The sequence below is a fragment of the Symphodus melops genome (assembly GCF_947650265.1).
Source record: "Symphodus melops genome assembly, chromosome: 1".
In the NCBI taxonomy this organism is placed as follows: Eukaryota; Metazoa; Chordata; class Actinopteri; order Labriformes; family Labridae; genus Symphodus; species Symphodus melops.
The window spans coordinates 53009007-53029891 of NC_136691.1; the positions used below are offsets into that span (position 1 = coordinate 53009007).

Below are 20885 nucleotides of genomic sequence, written 5' to 3' on the forward strand. Positions count from 1 at the left end.
CAACTTCTGCAGAATGCCGATACCTCGCAAATCTCTAAACAAATTCCTGCAAACAAAACTGAGCGTGCAAGCGAGGGAGTCAAATAGTGAATACAAAACAGCACATCTTAAGAGAGGATCAACAGATGGATATTGTAAACATTGCGTTGGCTTGGCTAACTGTACTGATAGCATGCTCGGGTCTATGTGCTCTTCCTCTGTACGCAGAGGCTTGGCTGACAGCTGTGAGACTGACAGGCAGGAGGCAGCACAAAGGAACAGATGCACTGTGATGGTGGCGGCAGTAGTAGTAGTTGTAGTGCTGGTGGGGGGCTGCAGCCTCCAGTAGCCAAAAATGCCCACCGTATGCATTCTGCAAACAGGCAAACAAGCGGAATGTGCACATCCATGAAGCAAATGTATGTTGGTGTCTAAATAACAAGCAGAGGTGTCTATCGGACCGGGAAAGTGGAGCAACCACAGTAGCTTGTGCACACTAAGCTCTCACTTAAAAAAATAAATAATCAAAACAGGGTAGCAACCAAAACTACTGCAGCGTCCTAACTCACAACCTAAGCATTCAAATGGCACCAACTAACATCCAAAGTAAGCTCTTTCTGACAGCAGTGTCTCTTTCAATGTTTATCTCACTTCGCTGAAATTTCCAGCTGCAGCCCGCTACAGAAGCTGCGAAAAAAAAAACAAGAAAAAAAAAACAAGCACTACGGTACCCTGCAACACACGGGAGTTGATGTTTCAAACCAAAAGATATCTGCTGTAATCACAAACACTACCTGCAAAACGTTCATTAACAACAACAGTCGCGTTTTTTTGAAACGATGAGCTAGTTATGCTAACTAGCTGGTAACTGTTGTTGGTTAAATTAAGAGGGGGGCGGCGATTCAAATAACACAAGGAAGCGCTAATCGAGAGTAAATGAGTGTTTAGATGTGGCACATTGAAGCTCAGGAAAAACGCGTTAGGTTAGCCAGGGTGGGTGTAAAGGCACATATTGTGTTTCCGTGGCGACGGCCCCAATCCTCGGGCTCGACAAATGACATCCAGTTGAGGCCGTGCGGAGCAAAAACACACCTAGCTAGCCTCGGCTGGCTAGTTCGCTCAAGCTAGCTTCCGTTACCTCCCGGTCAACGGTTAACTCGGTCTCGCTTTTTTTTATTATTCAGTTCATATATATATATTTAAAGTTTGGTTTCCGAAGAAGAATATGTGTGGTAGCATTTACCTTCGGGGTGTCGCGTTCGAGGGAGGGGAAAATGTTTTAGCTTGGTTTGTGTCCGTGTCTCTAGCTCCCCCTTTCTTCTCTCGCAGCTCCTCCAGAAGAAACTCGACAAGCTAGCCGCCGAGCTAGCTCGCTAGCTATCAACAATAATCCGGGTCGGACCGATCCGTTCTTCCTCCGTCACACACCGGGTGAATGTTTCAGCGCGCGCTCACGGGGAAACATTCGGCGTTTCAGTCGGTCCGAGCCGACGTAAACAGCGTGTGCACCCAATTTTTTCGACAATAATTGAGAAATATGACGATTTGTTGCGATCATCAAGAGGCTCTCCTCTCGTAGAACAAAATGCCGACCGGAAGTTCTGCCGTCTGACTGACCGAAGAGCTCTCAAGAGTGACTCCCTCCATCGGCGCCAAACAAAAATGCCATGCGACGTTTTTCGTATTTCGGCCGCTAGAGGGCGCCGCAGGACAAGACAATGACTGCTGCAGTAATTCAACTCAAAACACTTAATAATGCAAGAAGCAAATGAACGACCACGAAGCTCCTCAAAGTTTACGTCTTGGTCTTTATGCACTTGATTAAAAAAAAGAAGGTATAAGTGGACAGATAGACTAATTGCTTAGAGCTACCAGGAGAGTTTCCATGGTTACCATAACTTCTAATTTAACATTTATCCTCTTTGTGTAAAACTTTACTCATTTGGAAAAACTTCAAAATACTGTGACGGATTTAAAAAAAAAAATACTCAAAGTATTTTTTAATGTACTTAAAGTGGAAAAAGGTTTATTTTATGTTAAACATTCTGTATTGTATTATTGAATTCAGCTATGATTCATTTAGCACAACTCAAAGGTTACACCATCATCATATTTGAGTTATTTTTGTATTCATTTATTTACAACATTTACAAACTAACAGCACATTTTGGTTAAAGTTCTACTTTTAACAAGTCCATGTTTGTTCACCTATACCGTTTAATCGAAAGTATGATACTATTCCAGTTTAGCTTTTTGTTCTTCCATTATATGCAATATATATTGACTGCAGTCAAAGGTTTGGACACACAACATAAATAAAGATTGAATGGCTATTAGAAGATGTTTTCATTTTTGATTTTTTTTTTGCATTTATAATCCAATTTATCCAAAGTTCTCTTTAATTTAAGGTAAACACAAAGGGATATCCTGAGTTATCTGGATTACTGCTCAGTTATAAAACCAGATGCACTTTCAAAACTTACATACTAAATTTTTTTTCCCAGCAGCACAAAGCTGTGTTTGAGGGAGATCAGATCACTGTTTGACCTCAAGGTGTCAGCACAGGCAGGCATTTGGCCAATACAGGGAAATAACAGCTTCTCTAGTAAGGTAATCTTAAGCAATAAACTGTCTCCATCAAACAACTGTTCAGTGACACATTCCATTCCCCTGGGTCGGCTCTCAGGTATGACTTTGAGTTGTTTCCAAGCAGCTGCTCCCTAACTGCTAATTATATGTGTGCAATAAGCTAAATAATGATTTTAAACATTTGAAGACATCTACACATTAACATGTCTCTATAGAGGCCTGGAAATGATTAAAAATTGTAAACACACAACCACTGATTTCATATTTTAATTGAAAAAAAAATCCATGCAAGATTAAAACTACATTTTTTTCCAGTCATTGGTGTGTGTGTGTGTGTGTGTGTGTGTGTGTGTGTGTGTGTGTATGTGCATGCTCTCATGAATTTATGACACAATCAGATCAATAAAGAACTGCAAACACAGCAGCAGTAAACAAAGGAACTGGTCCATATCCTCAAACGTTTGGAGGAAAAAATTTAGTCCCTTAATTCAGCCAGTTCTATATTTTGTAAAAGGGACTCGAGGGATTGTTAGTTCGGTCATAACGGCTTCTTTACATATACGCAATCCTCCAGTAACCCTTTACATTTCAAGTCTACAATTATTGTACACGTTTATCTACATTTCTCTATACAAGTACAGTATATTCAGAGGGATCCTCTATACAAAGTGTCTTCTACGTAAATGTTACATTTGTTATACACACTGATTGGCTTGAGTGATAAATATCACACACTAGTTCAAGCTAACTAAAATAAAAAAAAGGGTAAGTTAAAGAAGTGACATCATTGTTTTAAAACATAATATCTATTAAAATTTTGTTAAGATTTTATCGCTTAAGGGACGCTAAATTAAGAATAGAGAATAGGCTTCTTGCCCATAGACTAGCAAACAATGAAAATGATTATATTCTTCTAAGTTTTGACTAATTTGAGATTTTAAGAATCGTCTTGTAGGTAAATGTTACAAATCATTTCCACACCCCTGGGATACAGTATCCCCTGTAAGAAGGATACTGTATAAAAGACTGATAAAGACTGACTAAAAAAGACAATTAAAATAGTCTGAAACATATTCATTACTGTTTTCTACGGAAGCCTTGAGTGGACATGCACCCATACATTTTATATTATTCCATTCTCCTGTGTGGTGTTATCCAAAGTCAAGATATTCAAAAAGCATCCAAAAAATACTTGTTAAAGGAGCAATATATTACTCTGACACTGAAGGAATAAAATGGGTACTGCAGTCCAAATTCAAAAATATTGGAGAGAGCTAAGTCCCCCCACCTCCTCCTCACTAGAGTTGATGCTCACAGACAGAAGCTTCAGTGTTTAGCTAGCTCTGCATCTGTCTTGAAACCTCCCAGCATTCTAACCTCTCTTCATTTCTGCTCATGGAGCTAATTAGCTGCAACACCTGTTGGTTTGATGATTTTTTCGACCAATCAACGGACTGCAGTGTTTAGCTCCACATTTTAGGGTCAATATTCTTGGCACCCCAACGGAAGGGTCCCAAAAAGTAGGACGGTACGGATCAGTTATTTGGGAATCTTTCCCAGGATTAGTATGGAAATGCCACGAATGGTGTGCCGGGTGTCCCAAAGGTGTACCAAACCGATCCACTCGGTAAAAATGGGGCTTTACAGATTGGGTTAGGGTTAGGGTTGGGTAAGATATATGGTTCATTTATATTAATATGATTAAACAGCTTTGAAAAAAATTTATGGATGCATGTCCTCTTATGGCTTCCATAGTTTTCCCTTTGAAACAGCTGGTTAGCGATTTATTTGGAAACTATTTGTTATGATGTCGAATAGATTTAATATGATTTTGAAGCCTATATTTGGTGCTGTTTTGGTTGAAGAATAATTTCATATTTGATTCAAATTCATTGTAAAGCCACAGGATGGCTTAATGCTTTTGGTCAGACAGTTTAAATGATTGTGATGTTTGATTGAAGAGGGAATTTGGAACAAACAGCTGCCCATCAACAGCACTCATTTGGACAGTTGGGATAAAAAAAAAAAGCAAGATGACATAATTCATTCATTCATTCATTCAGATTAAGTCTGTACACACAATCATTGAAAATAAAACCACTGATGTCTATACATAAGTTGTAAATTCACAGCCCTTTTCTCCCAAAAGAATGTGGCCCAGTCAGCCCAGTGTATACGCAAAAAAACCCACACACATCATACATCACTCTCCAGACAGATTTGGCCACCCATTTCACTTACAGTTTCCCCACTCAACAACATTCAAACTAAACAAAAACAAAAACTTTTCAGCCAGAAAAAGCTGGTCCAAGTGTGTTAAACTTACAGCAATACTGGCCTCTAGTGGGTGAAATCAGTCATCACAGCTCAGAGTGAAGTTTGAGATGACATGAAGGCTACGGTCAACTAAGTTCTACTGTCGTTCAGTCTCACTAGTAAACAGCTGCCAACCACAATTGGCAGATACAAATGGTACTTTCAGGAAGTTTTTATAGCACAAACCCTTAGAAAAAAAGAATTCAACATTTCAAGTCTGTAGTGTGTAAGGAAGGTCCACACTAGACCTCACACAAGTGAAATTCATCTTGGCTGAAATATTTTCTAGCTGTAGATCAACTTAATTTGGAAAGTAGTTCAAAGCAGTTCAATGGTTTCCCAAAGAAAGTTTGCAACCTGCCCCCTACATCTTGGTCTCACTGGCAGCAGGCCTCTCGTTCTCACACTCGTTGTCTTGGCTGATGAGCTGGTACGGTTTCTTGTCTGCCTCCTCCACCACCGAGTTTCCAGCCTCAGGGTCCTTCTTCTGCAACTCATGGCGAGAAAGGTGTTCTACAATACCTGCACCGATTGAGTCTCCAAGGACGTTGGTGGTGGTGCGTAGTCGATCCCTGAGGATAGACGAAGGAAAAAGTTAGTAAAGAAGATGGATGGGGGGAGAAAGAGAAGATGAGACAAGTCAGAACAAGAGGACACCTTAGAAGAGAGGCAAGACAAAACATGTGGAGATAAAGAAAATGAGACATGACAACAGGAGGACATAGGAGAAGAGAAAATGAGATCATTTGACAACAGAGGACAAAAAACAAGAGGAACCAAACAAATAATGGAAATAGGATGAGAAAAAAAAAGTTTGTTAATGTGGGTACGCAAAAACTATGGAGGCATAGCTTTCATGCTCCAGGCAGTCTTCAGCCCAGAATCAAAGCCAGAAGGAGGAAGTGGAGCCTTGCACTGGGATTGGACACCAACTGAATCAAATCCAGATGGATGGAAGGACGTGGAATGTGAGGGAAATGCCTATGGAAGCTGCCATTTGATCCTTTGAACCCTCAAAATCCTCCCCATTCAAAGTTCATTGAATTCATACCAAACTGTGCCCTCTCTCCTCACAACCTAAGCCCTCACTGCTCTTCCAAAACAGCACTTCTCTGAATCAAATTATTAGTTTTCCAAGCTTTTACACAACCATACTTACAGGAACCAATCGACAGCAATTATTAGTGTGATGTCATCAGTGGGCAGGCCTACAGATGTCAGCACTATCACCATGGTGACCAGTCCAGCCTGAGGGATTCCAGCTGCTCCAATGCTGGCTGCTGTTGCCGTTATACTAACAGGGAAAAAAAAGTTTTAAAAAGTAGAGGAAGAGAAGTTTGAATCATCTAAAAATTGAACATCCGAGTGCAGCTGTCACTGACGTGTCCTTGGATTGACCCGTCAGTCACTTCTCGGTAACAGCAAAGAAGAGAACCATTACGCTCATTCCTTTGGTTGAAAAACTATCCCCAACCAAGTAGCATGACTGGTGGTTAGAATGTCATTCGTGAAGCCCTAACATGTGGTTTTATGGGCTTTATAGGCTTTAATGAAAGACAAATGGAGACCTAATGGAAATATTTCCCCAAGGCAGTCAGGCTTTCATAAAACAAATCCCCTTGTGTCCAACTAAGTTGCACAAAAATGACTAAATGTCAAACTTTTTGTGTTAAATAACAGAATAAATGTATGCATGTTTACTGGTATACATTTCAAGCACTGTGCATGACCTACCTGATGGTGAGAATCTGTCCAAAGTTAAGGTCATAGTTATTGACCTGAGCGATAAAGATGGCTGCCAGGGCCTCATACAAAGCAGTGCCATCCATGTTTATGGTGGCACCAACAGGGAGCACAAATCGGGTCACGCGTTTGTCCACCTTGTTGTTCTCTTCCAGGCATTTAAAGGTAATGGGCAATGTGGCAGAACTGAGAGGAAGAAGGAGAAACAATGGGATCAGGATCAACAGATTCTCCAAGAAGTTACAGTTTATTTCTGAACTACTGTGACCGCTTGAACACTGACCAGTCATTTCCTTTGAGCAATAAATCTTTCTTATCATCACTCATCATCTGCACACTCAGGGAGAATGACTGCACACCAAAGACTGAAATATTCACTGCAAACAAATTATAATTTAAAAAGCAACAAAGGACTTTTGTTTTCAAATAATCCATTTAGAGATTTAGAGAGAAGTTTTACCTGCAGAAACCATTACTGTAAGATAACCACAGCGTTTAGGGGCCAACTGGAAGCATTTATTAAAGCTAGTTGGTGGTTAAAGCTCATAAAGCTCAGGCTTTTGTTTTTTTGGTTATGAAATGGATGGATGGGTGGATGGCAAACAAAACAATTAACAACAAGATTGATCAATTCTGAAAAACTTTGTTTAACGTCTGAAACCTTCGGTGCAGGGCAGGTGTCACACAAAAGCTTTAGCAGTACACTACAGAAATAGAGTTTTTTATGTTCTATAAGTGATATATAAGAAAGGAGTATGAGATGTTTATTCACTTCTTACATACAGTATGTACAGGACAGAGAACACAACTGTACATCGTAACGCATTTTATATATGATAAAATGTGGAAAAAAAAGCAAAATGAAAAAGGCAACAAACCTGTAAATCACAGAAGAAAGTCGATGAACCCATGCAATCAAATACCTGGATGATGTTCCCAGAGCAGTAATCAGAGCCTGCAGAATCCCAGCGATGAACACAAAAGGATTCTTCCTGGTGATGACGAAGTAAAGTGTTGGTAAGACCACGATGGCATGGATGAGCAGGCCACAGATGACGGTCACTGTGTACATTCCCAGCTGTCCACCCATGGATGTTATGTCGTCCATCTCTACAATCTTCCCAGCAATCAGAAACAGGATACCAATGGGGGCATACCTGAGGAGACAGTCGTGTTGTTTTGATCGTTATCCGAGATCTGACACCCTTAAACACACCATCCCTGCTGGTACCTACCACATGATGATGGCGACCAGCCTCATGACGGCTTCATTGAGACAGTCGAAGAAGTCCTTGAGTGGCTGACCCTGTTCTTTCATACTGCCGATGATCAGACCGAAGCAAATGGAGAACACCACCAGGCCCAGAGCGTTGACTCCGTTCACTGACCCCGGCACTGGGATCATCTCCTCCCGGGTTATCACATGGCTACCATTGACATCGAATATCGTGTCATTCACTGTCATAGTAACATGGACAACTCTCTTGGCATACTGCGTCTTGAACTGGATTTAAAAAAGGGATGGATAGTGATTAAAACCTGGGGCAATACGATTTTCTAAATACTATACTAGGGTCTCAAAATTAAAATACTTTGAGGCACTCCTTTACTATACAAATTGGCATTTCAGAATGCTCCTGTTTCTTATTTTGTGCCTTACAAGTTGAAACTCCAAATGTCGCAACCTCACAAGAATGAGGAAGTGAAGGTGGCACAGAGACAAAGGCTTCAGGTTAATAAAAAACCCTCAATCATGTTAGGTGAAACTATGGTCACATGTGCTTTTTGAAAAAGTCCCATGCATTAAAGAACTTTTAGAAAACTCCCTTCTGCTCCTGATATGTTGTAAAGATGAGCAATGAGTGAATCAACTGCTTGCTAGATTAAAAAAGTCTCATTGACAGCAGTTATATGTATGGAAGCCTGAAGTGGACATGCATTAAACATTTTATTTACTCTATTTTTCTGTGATGATAAGTAATACCCAAAAGCCCAAAATAAACATAGACGTAGATTAAATGTATCTCATTAGTGTGGGCAGTGGCAGAATGGTGAGTTGAGGTTTGGCTTATCACAGTGACCATACTATTGTTTTGTTTTCTAGATATTGGGTTCCCAACATTCCCAGCCTGAGACTCCCAAAGTAACAGTGCTAGAGGTCGAGGACCCCAAGGTCACACGAGGTGGTTCAGGCATTTACCATGTTTTACATATTACTTTCATTTCAGCATAAATCTCCCTAAACAAATGTGTTTTTTTAAATAACTACTTTTATTTTGTACATTTTCACAGTAAAGGGTAAAATATGGAAGGCATCTGGAGACCTCCACTCAGTGTCTCCCAACCCTAATTTAGGAACCACTCTTTTAAATCACCAGAAAGTAGACAAATACCACAAGAAATGCAGCTTTGTTATCTTCAAATAAAGAGATAAATGATTCTGTTATAATGGGACAAACAACTTTCACATCCAAAGACAAGTTAAAAACATCAGAAAATCACCAGAAGTTAGTTGTTTACACGGGAAATACAGCAAATAAATGTGTGAATGCTCTCAGCCTCCATACTGTATGAATGTTCAGAAGATAAAAACATAGAAAACCCTGTTTCAAAGAAAGGCTTCGACTGTGGTCGATTTGTAGCTCACCTGTGTGGTGCAAGCTTCCACAAGGTTAGGAGGAAACATGTTTCTACAAAACACAAAATACAGGTACATTTTTATTCAACTTCAAAAAAAGTTTCTGAAGTTATAAATGCCTTGCTGTCCAGAAAATAAAAGACAAACAATCGTTCTCAAAATGTGATAAACTACAGAAGCTCCAAGTGGACATGCATAAATACCTTTTGTTTACTCCATTACTTTAAAAACAACTGATTTTGGGTTGTTTTCCCAATATCTTGACTTATTTATCGAGATTTAAAAAAAAAGGTTTTCCAATGACAACAAATACATTTCTGCTGTATTTTGAAATCTCAGCTTATTTTTCACTGGATGTGAGGATAACAAAAATTTTGTTATTCCATCTATCTTGAGACACAAGATGATCTGGTGATAACTGGATGTATTCATATATCTGGAAAACAAAACAATAAGCTTGTCACTTTGAACACAAATGAAAAAGAATGGACGCATGTCCACTTAGGGCTTCTGCAAGAAAAACATTGCAGCTATTTAATACTGACTTTTAAATCTTCATATAACATAGATCTTTAAAAAAAAAAGGCTCCACTTACGTCAGAGTAATCATGATCAAAACAAGCATTGTATTTTTTATTTTGAATCAGATTGTGTCTGGTTATTCATGTGGCACAAATGTGCATGCAGTTACCTGATCAGGTCGAGGAAGGCGTCTGCAGGGCTGATCTGCTCTATCTTCGGATGCTTGGCAAACTCATCCTTTGATCCTTTTCCAGGGTGAATGATAAGCACCATGACGATACCGATGAACACAGCGATGACAGTGGTGGTGGTGTAATAGAGCACAGCCCTCATGCCCATTTTACCAGAAGCACGGCTGTCCAGAGCGGCCATACCTGAAAAGGACACCATGTAAACATACGTATATCAGTACTACAGGAACCTGCACTCTTACTCTGACTGTAAGAAGCATGAATGGAGTTTAATGCTGTATTCATTCCAAACAGTTCCTGTAGAGGGAGCAGCAGTGCTTAATTGGGGGTAACGCTGAGAAGTGGATCAATTTATTAAAGCAACAATTCTCTCACTCATCTCCTAGTTTCATTCATCACTTTCCTATACGATAAGAAACAGTTCATTTCCAGTAATATATCTGATAAAAGGTTCAAGGTTTCCTTCAGACCAACAGATACATTCAATCAGTTTGATTATGTTACTGGAAAATAATCACAGTGTTAAGTGAAAAAAAATGACGGTGTTTCTGAATTTATTGCTGTTTCATAGGTGGAAAAAACAACCGTATTATTTTGACTGTAGATGCAGCGTGACCTCAGAGTTTGCATGAATGTGTCAATGACTACAGTCCCTTTGAGTATACCGTTATAGCCTGGGAAAAGATGCTGTAATTGCAGGTGGAATACACCTGTCTCGATTATCTTCTAAACTATCTGTGACAACAAAGAGCGGCAAAGAAACACAATCTGACTCTGACCTTTACAGGTGGAAAAGCTACACCTACTGTAGAGCACTCAGGGACAGATCTACCAGAACACATCATATTCATACAGAGATTGTTTATTCTGCAGGGACAAACTCTGTACCTTTGGAATAACAGTGCAGCGTGCCTCTGTGTATGACGTTGTTGTAAAAACAAAGAGCAGCAGATACATCTCGTACAGTTTAACAGACTGACGTCAATTGAACGCTTTTTAAAATGTGCAACAAAATTAACGTTTCTACGATGGAAACTATACAAGGAATCAAAGAAAGTGCACATAACAACACTGGATACAGAAAGAATTGTTTGTTGCAGCAGTATTTGGAAAAAAATAAGTGAGAGAGAAATTTAAAGTGCAATGAAACCTACAAGCTTGAGCTGGGGGCTTAAACTGTCCCCCACAGCTATAATAGCATTAAACAGACTTTGCAGGGATAAGGGTGGTGAAAAGAACTGCAGCCATTGGAAACAGTCAAGCTGGAAACGGACAAGCGATAGGCATGACAGTGACGCTGTATTTTCAAAGTGTCAACTCCTATTATGGCCTTTATCTTCATTCAGAGCTGTACAAGGCAAAGCGGGCTTTGTGTGCAGGGAGATGTATGTGTTCCTTTCATTGGTGTGTATGTGTGCCTTTCATTGGTGTGTGTGTGTGTGTGCACTTGTGTGTGTGCATAAGCGTACCTTCTTCCCTAGCGATGGCCCTCCCTGCTCCTCCTGTCTCAACATGCCCAGGAAGAAGCCTTTCATTCAATTCTTTTTGATCCTCCTCATCCTCCCCTCCAAAAATTCCTCGCCTCCTCTCTTTACCTCCTCTCCATCCCCTGCCTCATTTCAGGGTGCCCCTCAGTACCCCTCGCCTGGCCCCCTCCTCTCTTCTTCTTCTTGTTGCACGCTGATCTTATTGCTGCAATCTTCCTTTCATAGCCACCCTTATCCTCCCAACCATCCACCCCTCTCCTCCTGCTCCCCTCCTTTTCCTTTTCTGACAGCCCTGGGAAAACTTGTTGACTTAGTCAGCCCTGCACGCACACAATGATCCCCAGACTGTTGTCGGGGCAACAACGGACGCAGCCTCACCAATTCTGTACTTTCAAAAGAAGCAAGATTGAAGGAGAGCAAGAAGAATGACTTTCTTTCTCATAAGGGGAAAGTTCATCAAACACAAAAGCAAAGGCCTGCTTTAAGGGGGGAAAGTTGAAGCGCAGGACATGGTAACTGCAAGAGGTCTGTCCAGAGGGCAATTAACAACAGACCAAAGGCCAAGAATGACTCCTGTACTCCAGCAAGATTGTACATGAAGCTTGTTAGTCCATGCAATAGTCGATGGAGTTTAACCGTCAACTACCTAGCTGTTTGAATGACCCCTGATTACCACTGAACTGACCACCTGATCACTTTGTCTTTGATTATATGTCAAGGAGTGAACATTTCATCGTTAGCCCTAGCATATTGTGAGCGGCTTTTCTTATTTTGACACCCAACTTTATCTGGACTTTTTCCTGCCAGTCTTTCGCTAAATTTTAGAAGCCCAAGAGATCCGATTCAGGAGAATTCCTAGTAAAGGCAAAAACTGCTTCACCCTTTATGGTGGATATATGTTGCCTCCTCATGCCCAGTTGCCCGCCCCAAAAGAGGACAAATCTCTGCTCGGAATGGACATGTCTGAATGAAGATCTGGAGATTAAAGGGACAGGCTGTCCTGAAATGTGTGAAAGGAGCTTATTGTTGAAGTTTTGAGTTAAGAGATCTTGTACCAAATGATATCTACCAAATCAGTTTTCTCTGCACTTCATTTTTTCTACTGAAGTCCATTTCATGCAATGTTGGTATATGCCTTTTATATGTTTTGAATTGTATCTGAGACTAAACTAATGCAATGCATGCATGCATATATTCATCTATATGCAGTACATATTATAATAGCAGCAGAAGAGGAAATATCTGGACCATCTCCAATAACACTGTTACTCTAATTTAACACATTCAAGGTCAATTGTGGAGAACATTTGGGCGACAGTTTCACAAACTCCTGCACAAATACATGTATTGTTTATGTTTACTAGATCTCTGCCTGATGAAGGTTTAATACTGAAATGGTGCCAATAAATATATTTTTGCACGTTAGATAGAGAAGATGAAGACATTTTAAAACATTTTTGAAAGTGACCTGCAGAATCCACGAGTTTCCATTATTTTAAAATGTCTTTTCTTTTTTTTTTTTTTTTACACTGACTTTCAAACAACTCTCCTGAATTGACCATGCCACATGCCTTCTTGTTCCTATCAATGGTTTTACTGTTGTAACTCTTTGTCCTGGTTTCCCCCTGACATGACCTCCTCTGTAATCATCCTCCTTTTTCCCTTTCCCAATCCAGCCCCTTCTTGGCCCTGTAAAAAACTCTGCGGTGGACCCTGGGCTCTCGTCAAAAAAATTCTTGAATACAATGTGGAATTTGAAGCAAACCAACATTAAGGAGTTAGTTGTACATGTGGTTTTAAATCGAAATCCACGTTTATGAACAAGAGGGATCAATGATGACCCGAAGGCTACCTGCTCTCTTTTCTCACGCTCTTGATGAACCAATGTCGTACTTTCCATCATTCCCTACTTTTCATCGCTCCTCTGAACTCTGCTGAAGCACACTGATTCAAGCTCAATTTAGCCTTTGGAGCGTGACAGACAGTTTGCACAGGAACCCTGAGTTTGAGGAAAATAAACCATAAAGCTAAACCCTCTTGTTCTCATACAGTTTTTTATTCATGCTGTCTTCATGTAAAGCAATCATTTAGAAGCCTCCTGAGTTTCCACTGAGGATGTAAGACAATAGGTTTTAGAGGAAAGTCTATGTATCCAACAGTACAAATAGTGAAAAGCCACATGATTGAGAAACATGCAGCTCACGTTTGTCAAAATTCTCTTCAGGATCAAGATTAGGTTTTTCCTCTGAAACAACACAAAGTCTTTCAACTTGTAAAACGTTGTGTTTCTAAAATTACAAGCACAGGTTCAGCAAGAATCTGACAAATCGTTCAGTATGAGTACACGGAAATAAGTCTCAGTCACGTCACCGTCAGTTTCTGAAAAGGTGTTTTGAAGCCCTCTGCCCTTATCTTTCAATCAAACTTGAAATAGAGAAACAAGTGGAGCTGAAATGGGCATCTATCCTCCCAGCAAACATACACTGTCCCACAAGTGGGTCAAATCAGCCCACGCCCACATGTAGGAATAACTCTTAGCCTTCCTCAAAACAGATGAACTGTGAAGTTTGTACACAGAGCCATATCAGATTTCAATTTGAGGTAGGTCAGTAAGTCCTATTGGCAGATTTTAGGGTCATTGAGGACAACGCATGTCTTATTCATTACTTGTTATCAGAGGCGCTGCTTGTCAACAGGCAAGGCTGGCAACTGCTTGGGGCCCCAGGCCAATAAGGGGCCCCTCAATGGCTGACAAACTTTTAAACCACAAACAGTAGGAAACCTCCCAAATGGGGCCCCTATCTGATAGCACTCACTCTTAATGCCCTGCTAAGTGTCTCATGTATTATTGCTGTGAAATTAATGCTTGTGATATCTTGAAATTGGATTTTTACTTGTCAGGTGAATGTGGCTTATTTAAAGTGCAAAGAGGTTTTTTTTACTCAAAGGTAGAATATGCATTCGCTAAGGTTCGAGTTTTTCCAGAAAATGTGTACTCTTTAAAAGAGACAAGGGCTATAAAATACTTATGATTGAAACACTTACTTACTCTAAGTCTGTATCCAGCGTGATTACATTTTTTTTAGGGTGTTACCCGATCATGTCAACCAAAAAGCACATGCTGAGCTCCTTTGTTTCAGTTTCAACCTGACATGTTAAGTGCATTGATAACCAGTTCCTCTCCATCCCCTGCCTCATTTCAGGGTGCCCCTCAGTACGCCTCGCCTGGCCCCCTCCTCTCTTCTTCTTCTTGTTGCACGCTGATCTTATTGCTGCAATCTTCCTTTCATAGCCATCCTTATCCTCCCAACCATCCATAGAGATACAAATCAGCCCATTTAGCAGTTTCTGTATTTTAGGTTTAAAAGCCCTTGTGCTTTGTAAATGTATTTACCTGCCCTGTACAGTTGTGTCTATGGAAGCCTGAAGTGGACATATATCCATACTTTTCCTGTTAATGTTGTTATATTGTGATCATGAGTTATTTTATCAAGATTTAGAGAAAAGGAAACAGCAAAACTGGAAATAGTTATCATAAGATAATGAATTGAAAACGTTGAGATCTTCAGAAACAGATTTGGCGCAGCTGTGGCTCAGTGGGTAGAGGGGTTCAATCCCCAACTTCGTCAGTGGCTTACGAATGTGTATGAATGGGATTAGTTCCTTCTTTTGGTCACTCTACCATCAGTGTTTGAATAGATAGGTTTGACCATTTAACTTGAAGGAAAAACTCGTCATCAAGGACAAGTTGAATAAAATAAAAAGGAAGGATGTATATCTTAAAGTTTGTGTATTCGACAATGCCTAACTCAGTTAAAAGATAAATAGAAAGGGGTTTACCTTCTGTGTCATATTATTGGGAGATGTATGTTATAAACTTCTCTGGATGATACAGAAGTGAGTTGCATAATAGGACATTTGTTGGTTATTTGAAAGCTGCCAAATCAAACTTTGATTCAATAACAGAAAAAAATAACAATTAAAATGTGATCATCACTTTAATGAGGGATTCCTGTTTTCTGGAAATGAGGTAGGACACATTTTAAAAGTGTCAGCATGTTTACGTTTAAAGTGTGTTATTCAACAGATCTCAGTGCACCTGATCACTTTGGTAAAAGCTCATAAACACACACACACACGAGAAAGCTGGCAATGTGTGACGTGGCTTCAAAACAGCCCTCTTTGTTAGTTTGCACATGTTGTCGCAGCAGTCATGTGACATGATGTCAGCGGATGCTGATGTTACGCCCTGCTGCAGCACAAAGCGGGTTATTATCGGACAGCATGTCTCCGTCATCTCCTCGGGACACTGACTTCTTACCCTGTCAATCACCGCTCAGAGACTGGACTTTTGGTCCCTGCGCGTCCCGCCTAGTTTGTGCTGCTGACTACTGATTTAGGAAACTGACCTCTTTCACTTCTCTTTAACTTAATCTAAACTTTTGCTTCCAGTGAGAGTAAAGTCTTTGCTCGATAACAACCCCAAAGAAAACATCCCTGCATGCCTGATTGGATTTATGAACCACATCAACCCGTGGATAAGAGATTCAAACCTCTCTCTCATATGTTTGTGCGCTTCCTAAAATCAAGCCGGGGATACACGTGAGGTGAAGAAGATACAAACTCACTGAAAGCTCAAATAATTCCACTAACGCTGGACGGCATTTTCAGCTGAAACAAAACAAAGTAAAGAGTGATGTGGTCATGAAGATCCAGACATGGGTCAGGCATGTGACTAAAAGCTGTACTGTAAGTTTCCAAACATATCTCTCTCTCTCTGCGTGTGTCTCAGTTTCTCTCGCTGAGGTCATCCTGACAGTGTAATCCACCGGTGCCCAAAACCAACAAACAGCATCGGCTGAACAAACAGCTGGCTCACTCAGGAGATGACATGTTGGTACGCTGCAAAAAGTCAAATCTCAGCAAGTGTTTAGTCAAAAATATCGTTTCACACTTAATATAAGCCACATTCAGCCACTTAAAAAATCTAAGTATTTATCTTATTTCAACACATAAAACACAACATAATTCCTGTATTGCCTGAATTAAGTTGAGGAAATGCAGCAAGCACAATCTACTAATTTTAAGTTTCTTGAAATCTCTTTTACGATATTAACCCTTTATAGGGCAAGTGACTTTTTGTTTTAATTTCCACAAACATTACATATGGCCAGCCTTCTGCACCTCAGTAAGGTCGAGAAGCATGTGATCCTCTCTCAGCCAATCAGAAGAGATCAGCCTACGTCACTGATCCTGCTATTGTGGCATTTGAACCAAATCTGGTAACATTGCCAATGTTTATCACACTTACCATTTTTGAAAAATGCTATAACAGAAATAAAGTTCTGTTATGTCCCTGAATAACACTATGAGGTTGAATTTTTGAGTGCCCTTATGAGTGCCCTTTTAAGCGATTAAATCTCAGAACAAGAAACATGTACACATTTGGCCTGCTGCATTAGCAGCCAGTTTAACTCATGATAAACAATTCTGACATTAATATTTCCAAACAAGAAGTTTATCTGGACATGTCAGGTGAATGTGGCTTATGTATGACGAGGAATTCAATCATTACGTTTGCTAAGATTTGAGTTTTGTTGTGTGAGCTGAGTCACCTGTGTCACTGGTATGAAGGTGTAACCAATAAAACGTGATATATCTGAAAAAGCAACTGAAAAGTGAGAGAGTCATCATGATGATGAAAACTTATGTTAGGAAACTTATGGCAATGACATCTTTAAGCAAACAGCAAAAGGTGGACTGGATTTGTCATGTCCTTTTTTGAGGACATGTGAGGAAAGAAATCTGTGGAGCTATGATAAGCACACATTGTTTCAGAGAGAAGATGTGCGACACTTTTTATGGATTTACGTGTTTTTATGAGGGTGCTGTGTGAAGCTGTTTGATGTAAATTTAGAACAAAACAAAATCAAAGGTTTGAACTTGTGGGCTGTATGCAGTCTCTGCTAATTTTAGATATCTGAGGTCCATTTGAACTAAAAATAGACTATGACAACCGAGCAATCATTGTACCAAAATGATAACAACCATGTGAGAGTGCTGCGAATAAGCCGTGTGCAACGTTGTGATATTTATTTGCCAAAATGCAATGACTTGTGTTTGATTCATTTGAGCAATATAACATTTAATGATGGTCGGAGTTGAACATTGTGCAGGAATTAGCTTGCAACTTTTTGACTGACTCCTTCAAAGAACCAAATTCGATGGCAGCTGCATCTGCAGGCATCGATCGCTTGGTGCACTGACTCATACCTGTGATGAGGCTGGAAACCAGAAGAGGTAGGACGAGCATCTGCAGCATCCTCATCAGCAGCTCTCCAGGAAAAGAGAAGAACTTCACTTCACGGTGCGTCATTTTATAAGGCCGCAGGGCAAATCCCAGGATGATGCCTGCAGAGAGGATCAAATGTGGAAAGAAATCCCAAACATAATTAATAATAAGATTTAAAAACTGATATGAACACAGAAAATGTAGAACACTATCATCATTATTTTGTGTAGATTATTAGTGCGGTTCGATGGTTTGTGCTGTCACATCACAGGAAGCAGAGTCCTGGTTTGAATCCCTCGTCAGACAGAAGATCTCTGTACTGAGTTGCTCTTTAGGTTAATTGGTGATTCTAGATTTCCGATAGGTGTGAGCACAAATGTTCGTCTGTCTCTATGTTCGCCCTGTCATTGACTTCAGCCACCGCAACCCCGAACAGGATCAGAGGAATAGATGTTGGATTTGACATATTTTGAGAACAATATTTAAACCAAACAAAAATCACAACCCCCGCATGAGGATACATACGCTACACATTCACTTACACACTCACACACACATTTACACCAGAGGAGGTGGGGTACAAATAATAAGATAAATGTTTCTAAACAGTGTGTTAAGGACACTAAAGCGTGCATATCATTGTTTAGCACACGTTATTGTTAAATGCAAACCATCCAATTGAGAATACGCAAAAAAAATTAGCTGCATCAAAATAAAGTAATCAATGTAAAAATCCAGCTGCTGTCATGATCAGTCCAAATGTTACGAAAGGAAGCCAAAGATTCACGTGGACAGGTGAAAAAGTGTTTAAGAACTTAATTTCTTCCAGTCTTTGAATATCAGTTCTTCCCCGTCCATCGATAGAGCTGTTTGAATGTGTGAAGGGAGAACGTAAGAATCCCAGCAGAAAGTGTGTAGGGTTATATTTAACAGATATCAATATGTAATAATAATAACATAAGCAGTGTTTCCTGACACTGTCACAAAGTGTACATGTGACTCATGCTCAGGAATGATGCAGAAAGTCAAAGCATGTAACAACCTGAATTAACGGCCGGTTAGTCTTTCATTGTGCCGTTTATTAGTGGCAAACCTTTGCATGTGTTTTTTTATTTTGATGAGGAAAGAAGGCAGTTAGATTCTCAATTTTTATCGTTTGTGTAGGTCATTCCAGATGTGTTTGTTCACCACCTTATTTGCCTCTATGAAGGTTTATTCTCTGATGGGCCCACTGCCCAACAGAACTGTAGTATTGCTTAATATGTCTATTATGTAAGCTGACACAAATATCTTCTTCAGTGTCTTTGAAGTCTATTTTCTCAACAAGCAGTTTGTCCACTGCTGCGATAATTCTTCAGCAAGCCCAGGTGGCTGAGCGAGCAGCCGTCTGTGCTGCCCTGAATTTAACAATCAATCAGACGAGTTTGTCATGGCTCGGTGTAATACTAGCAGGGCTGCAGCTGTGCAGGAGGTGGGTGGGCCCGGCTCGCTTCCTACAGAGAAGGTCTTAAAAGTTAATGGGAAGATGTCAAAGGTCAGCTAAGAGGTCGGCTAAAAGCCGGTGTCTGGAGTTCATCCGAGGTCCCTTCATTCATTCATCCAGAGGGTTTGTTTCACTGCTTTTCCTTCTTCCGTCCTGCACAGGGGGTGACCTGATCTAGTGCCCTGTTTTACAATTACGGGGGGCTTCCACTCCTCTGGTGCCTTGTGGAAACACCTCAAATTAAATTTAAAAATGTCACTCACCAACAATCACAGCAGCGACGGTGAAGATCACAAAGGCATTTCTGATGAAGCATCCTTTCATGTCACTCCTGCTGATGTTCTCCACTCTCTTCTTGGCCTGCAGCGACCTGGACTGGATCCCGGCTCGGATCTGATCGAGACCGCTCCGGCTCCTCTGCGGGTTCTCCCCGTTGCTCTGAGTCATGTTTGTCGCTGGAGTCCTCAGATGTCTTGTAAATAGTTTTTTTTTTTTTGGTAGACCTGAACCGTACTTTACTCTGAAGGAAACACCTCAGAGCTGCAGCTAATTCACTTATCACTCTTTGCTCTTCCTCCACACTGTTGCTGTTCTTTGGTTACAAGCGTCCTGAAAGAAAGGGCAGGCATCTTTATAACACTGTAGGTATTAGATACTTAAACAAAGAAAACAATTACAAAAGGTAAACAACCCTTCTCGTCTCATCCCTATTGCTTTAAACTTCAGCATTTGTTGTAGTTTTATTGCACTTTTGCCTTCTTATACTCTATGTTACTTTTCATGGAGTGAAGTATAAATATCGTCCCTCTTGGACTGATGTTGTCAAACATCCTTTAATAAAGACTTTGAAATGTGGCATAACTCCACTGTATTGAGCACATTTCAATCATTAAAGCATGCAGCCTGAGAGCTTCACAAAGTAACAAACAGACAGAAAAGGGACAGCGGTAGATTTAATGATTAAAGAGTAAAGCAAGGAAGAAGAAAGCGATTTAAAAGTGAAAAAAATTATAAATAAATAAGGCTAAGTTTAACTTTTCTGTTAAAGAAATGCTGACAGACAAACAGGTGAAGCCCATGTGTTGCACCGACAGCTGTAACAGCATGCAGACTTTCTCCTGTGTACACTGTGGCTACTACAACACACGTGTACACTGTGGATTTAATGGTTACACACACACACACACACACACAAACAGAGGCGTAAAAAGGTAAAATATTAAGATAGAAGTTGTCTGTACCTTTAAGCTTGAGCAGTAACTTCCTCTGGAGTAATGTCAGTGTTTTCCAGGGAGGGGGGGGGGGGTGGGAGTTCTGGTTTTACAGCTCGATCAGTGTGAGAGGCACAGAGGATCTCTTTGGTTGTGAGCTGGTCGGTGTGAGCAACCAGCAATGAGGGAGCGAGAGGAGAGATGGGAGGAGAAAGGAAAGGAGCGACTGGGGAATGAGGGAATAAAAAGAGGCAGTGAGAGAATGGAGGCGGTGCTATAGTAGAAGAAAAACTAGTGTTAGTCAGTCACACAGTGCGGGTTGTGGGGAGGTGAGGCGGGGGCTCAAAAAAGTTAAGTAATTTAGAGGAGGGAGGGTGCTTTTCAGACAGAGGAGAACTTGAGGAATAATGAGCTTTCCAAGCAGGAAAAAGGGA

At 40.5% G+C, this 20885-nt stretch overlaps 2 protein-coding genes across 4 annotated transcripts in view; both read right to left on the reverse strand.

Moving 5' to 3' along the window:
• The window catches only part of nipbla (NIPBL cohesin loading factor a), a 28078-nt gene extending 26391 nt beyond the window's left edge, over positions 1–1687 (reverse strand). The window contains exon 1 of one of the 3 annotated variants that reach the window (XM_079364696.1): positions 1223–1687. The gene's annotated coding sequence lies outside the window, so the exon portion shown is untranslated. The remainder of the gene's footprint in view (positions 1–1222) is intronic. The other 2 variants (XM_079364698.1, XM_079364697.1) reach the window with 2 other exon arrangements.
• Positions 1688–4157: 2470 nt separating this feature from the next.
• slc1a3a (solute carrier family 1 member 3a) lies at positions 4158–20678 on the reverse strand. Its single transcript, XM_079348485.1, has 10 exons — positions 20482–20678; positions 19504–19849; positions 17739–17876; positions 9957–10161; positions 9275–9317; positions 7863–8131; positions 7551–7784; positions 6619–6813; positions 6044–6178; positions 4158–5456 (listed from the first exon to the last, which is right to left on the reverse strand). Exons 2-10 carry the CDS (start codon positions 19685–19687, stop codon positions 5249–5251), a joined length of 1611 nt encoding a protein of 536 aa, XP_079204611.1. The 5' UTR covers positions 19688–19849; positions 20482–20678; the 3' UTR covers positions 4158–5248.
• Positions 20679–20885: the final 207 nt, after the last annotated feature.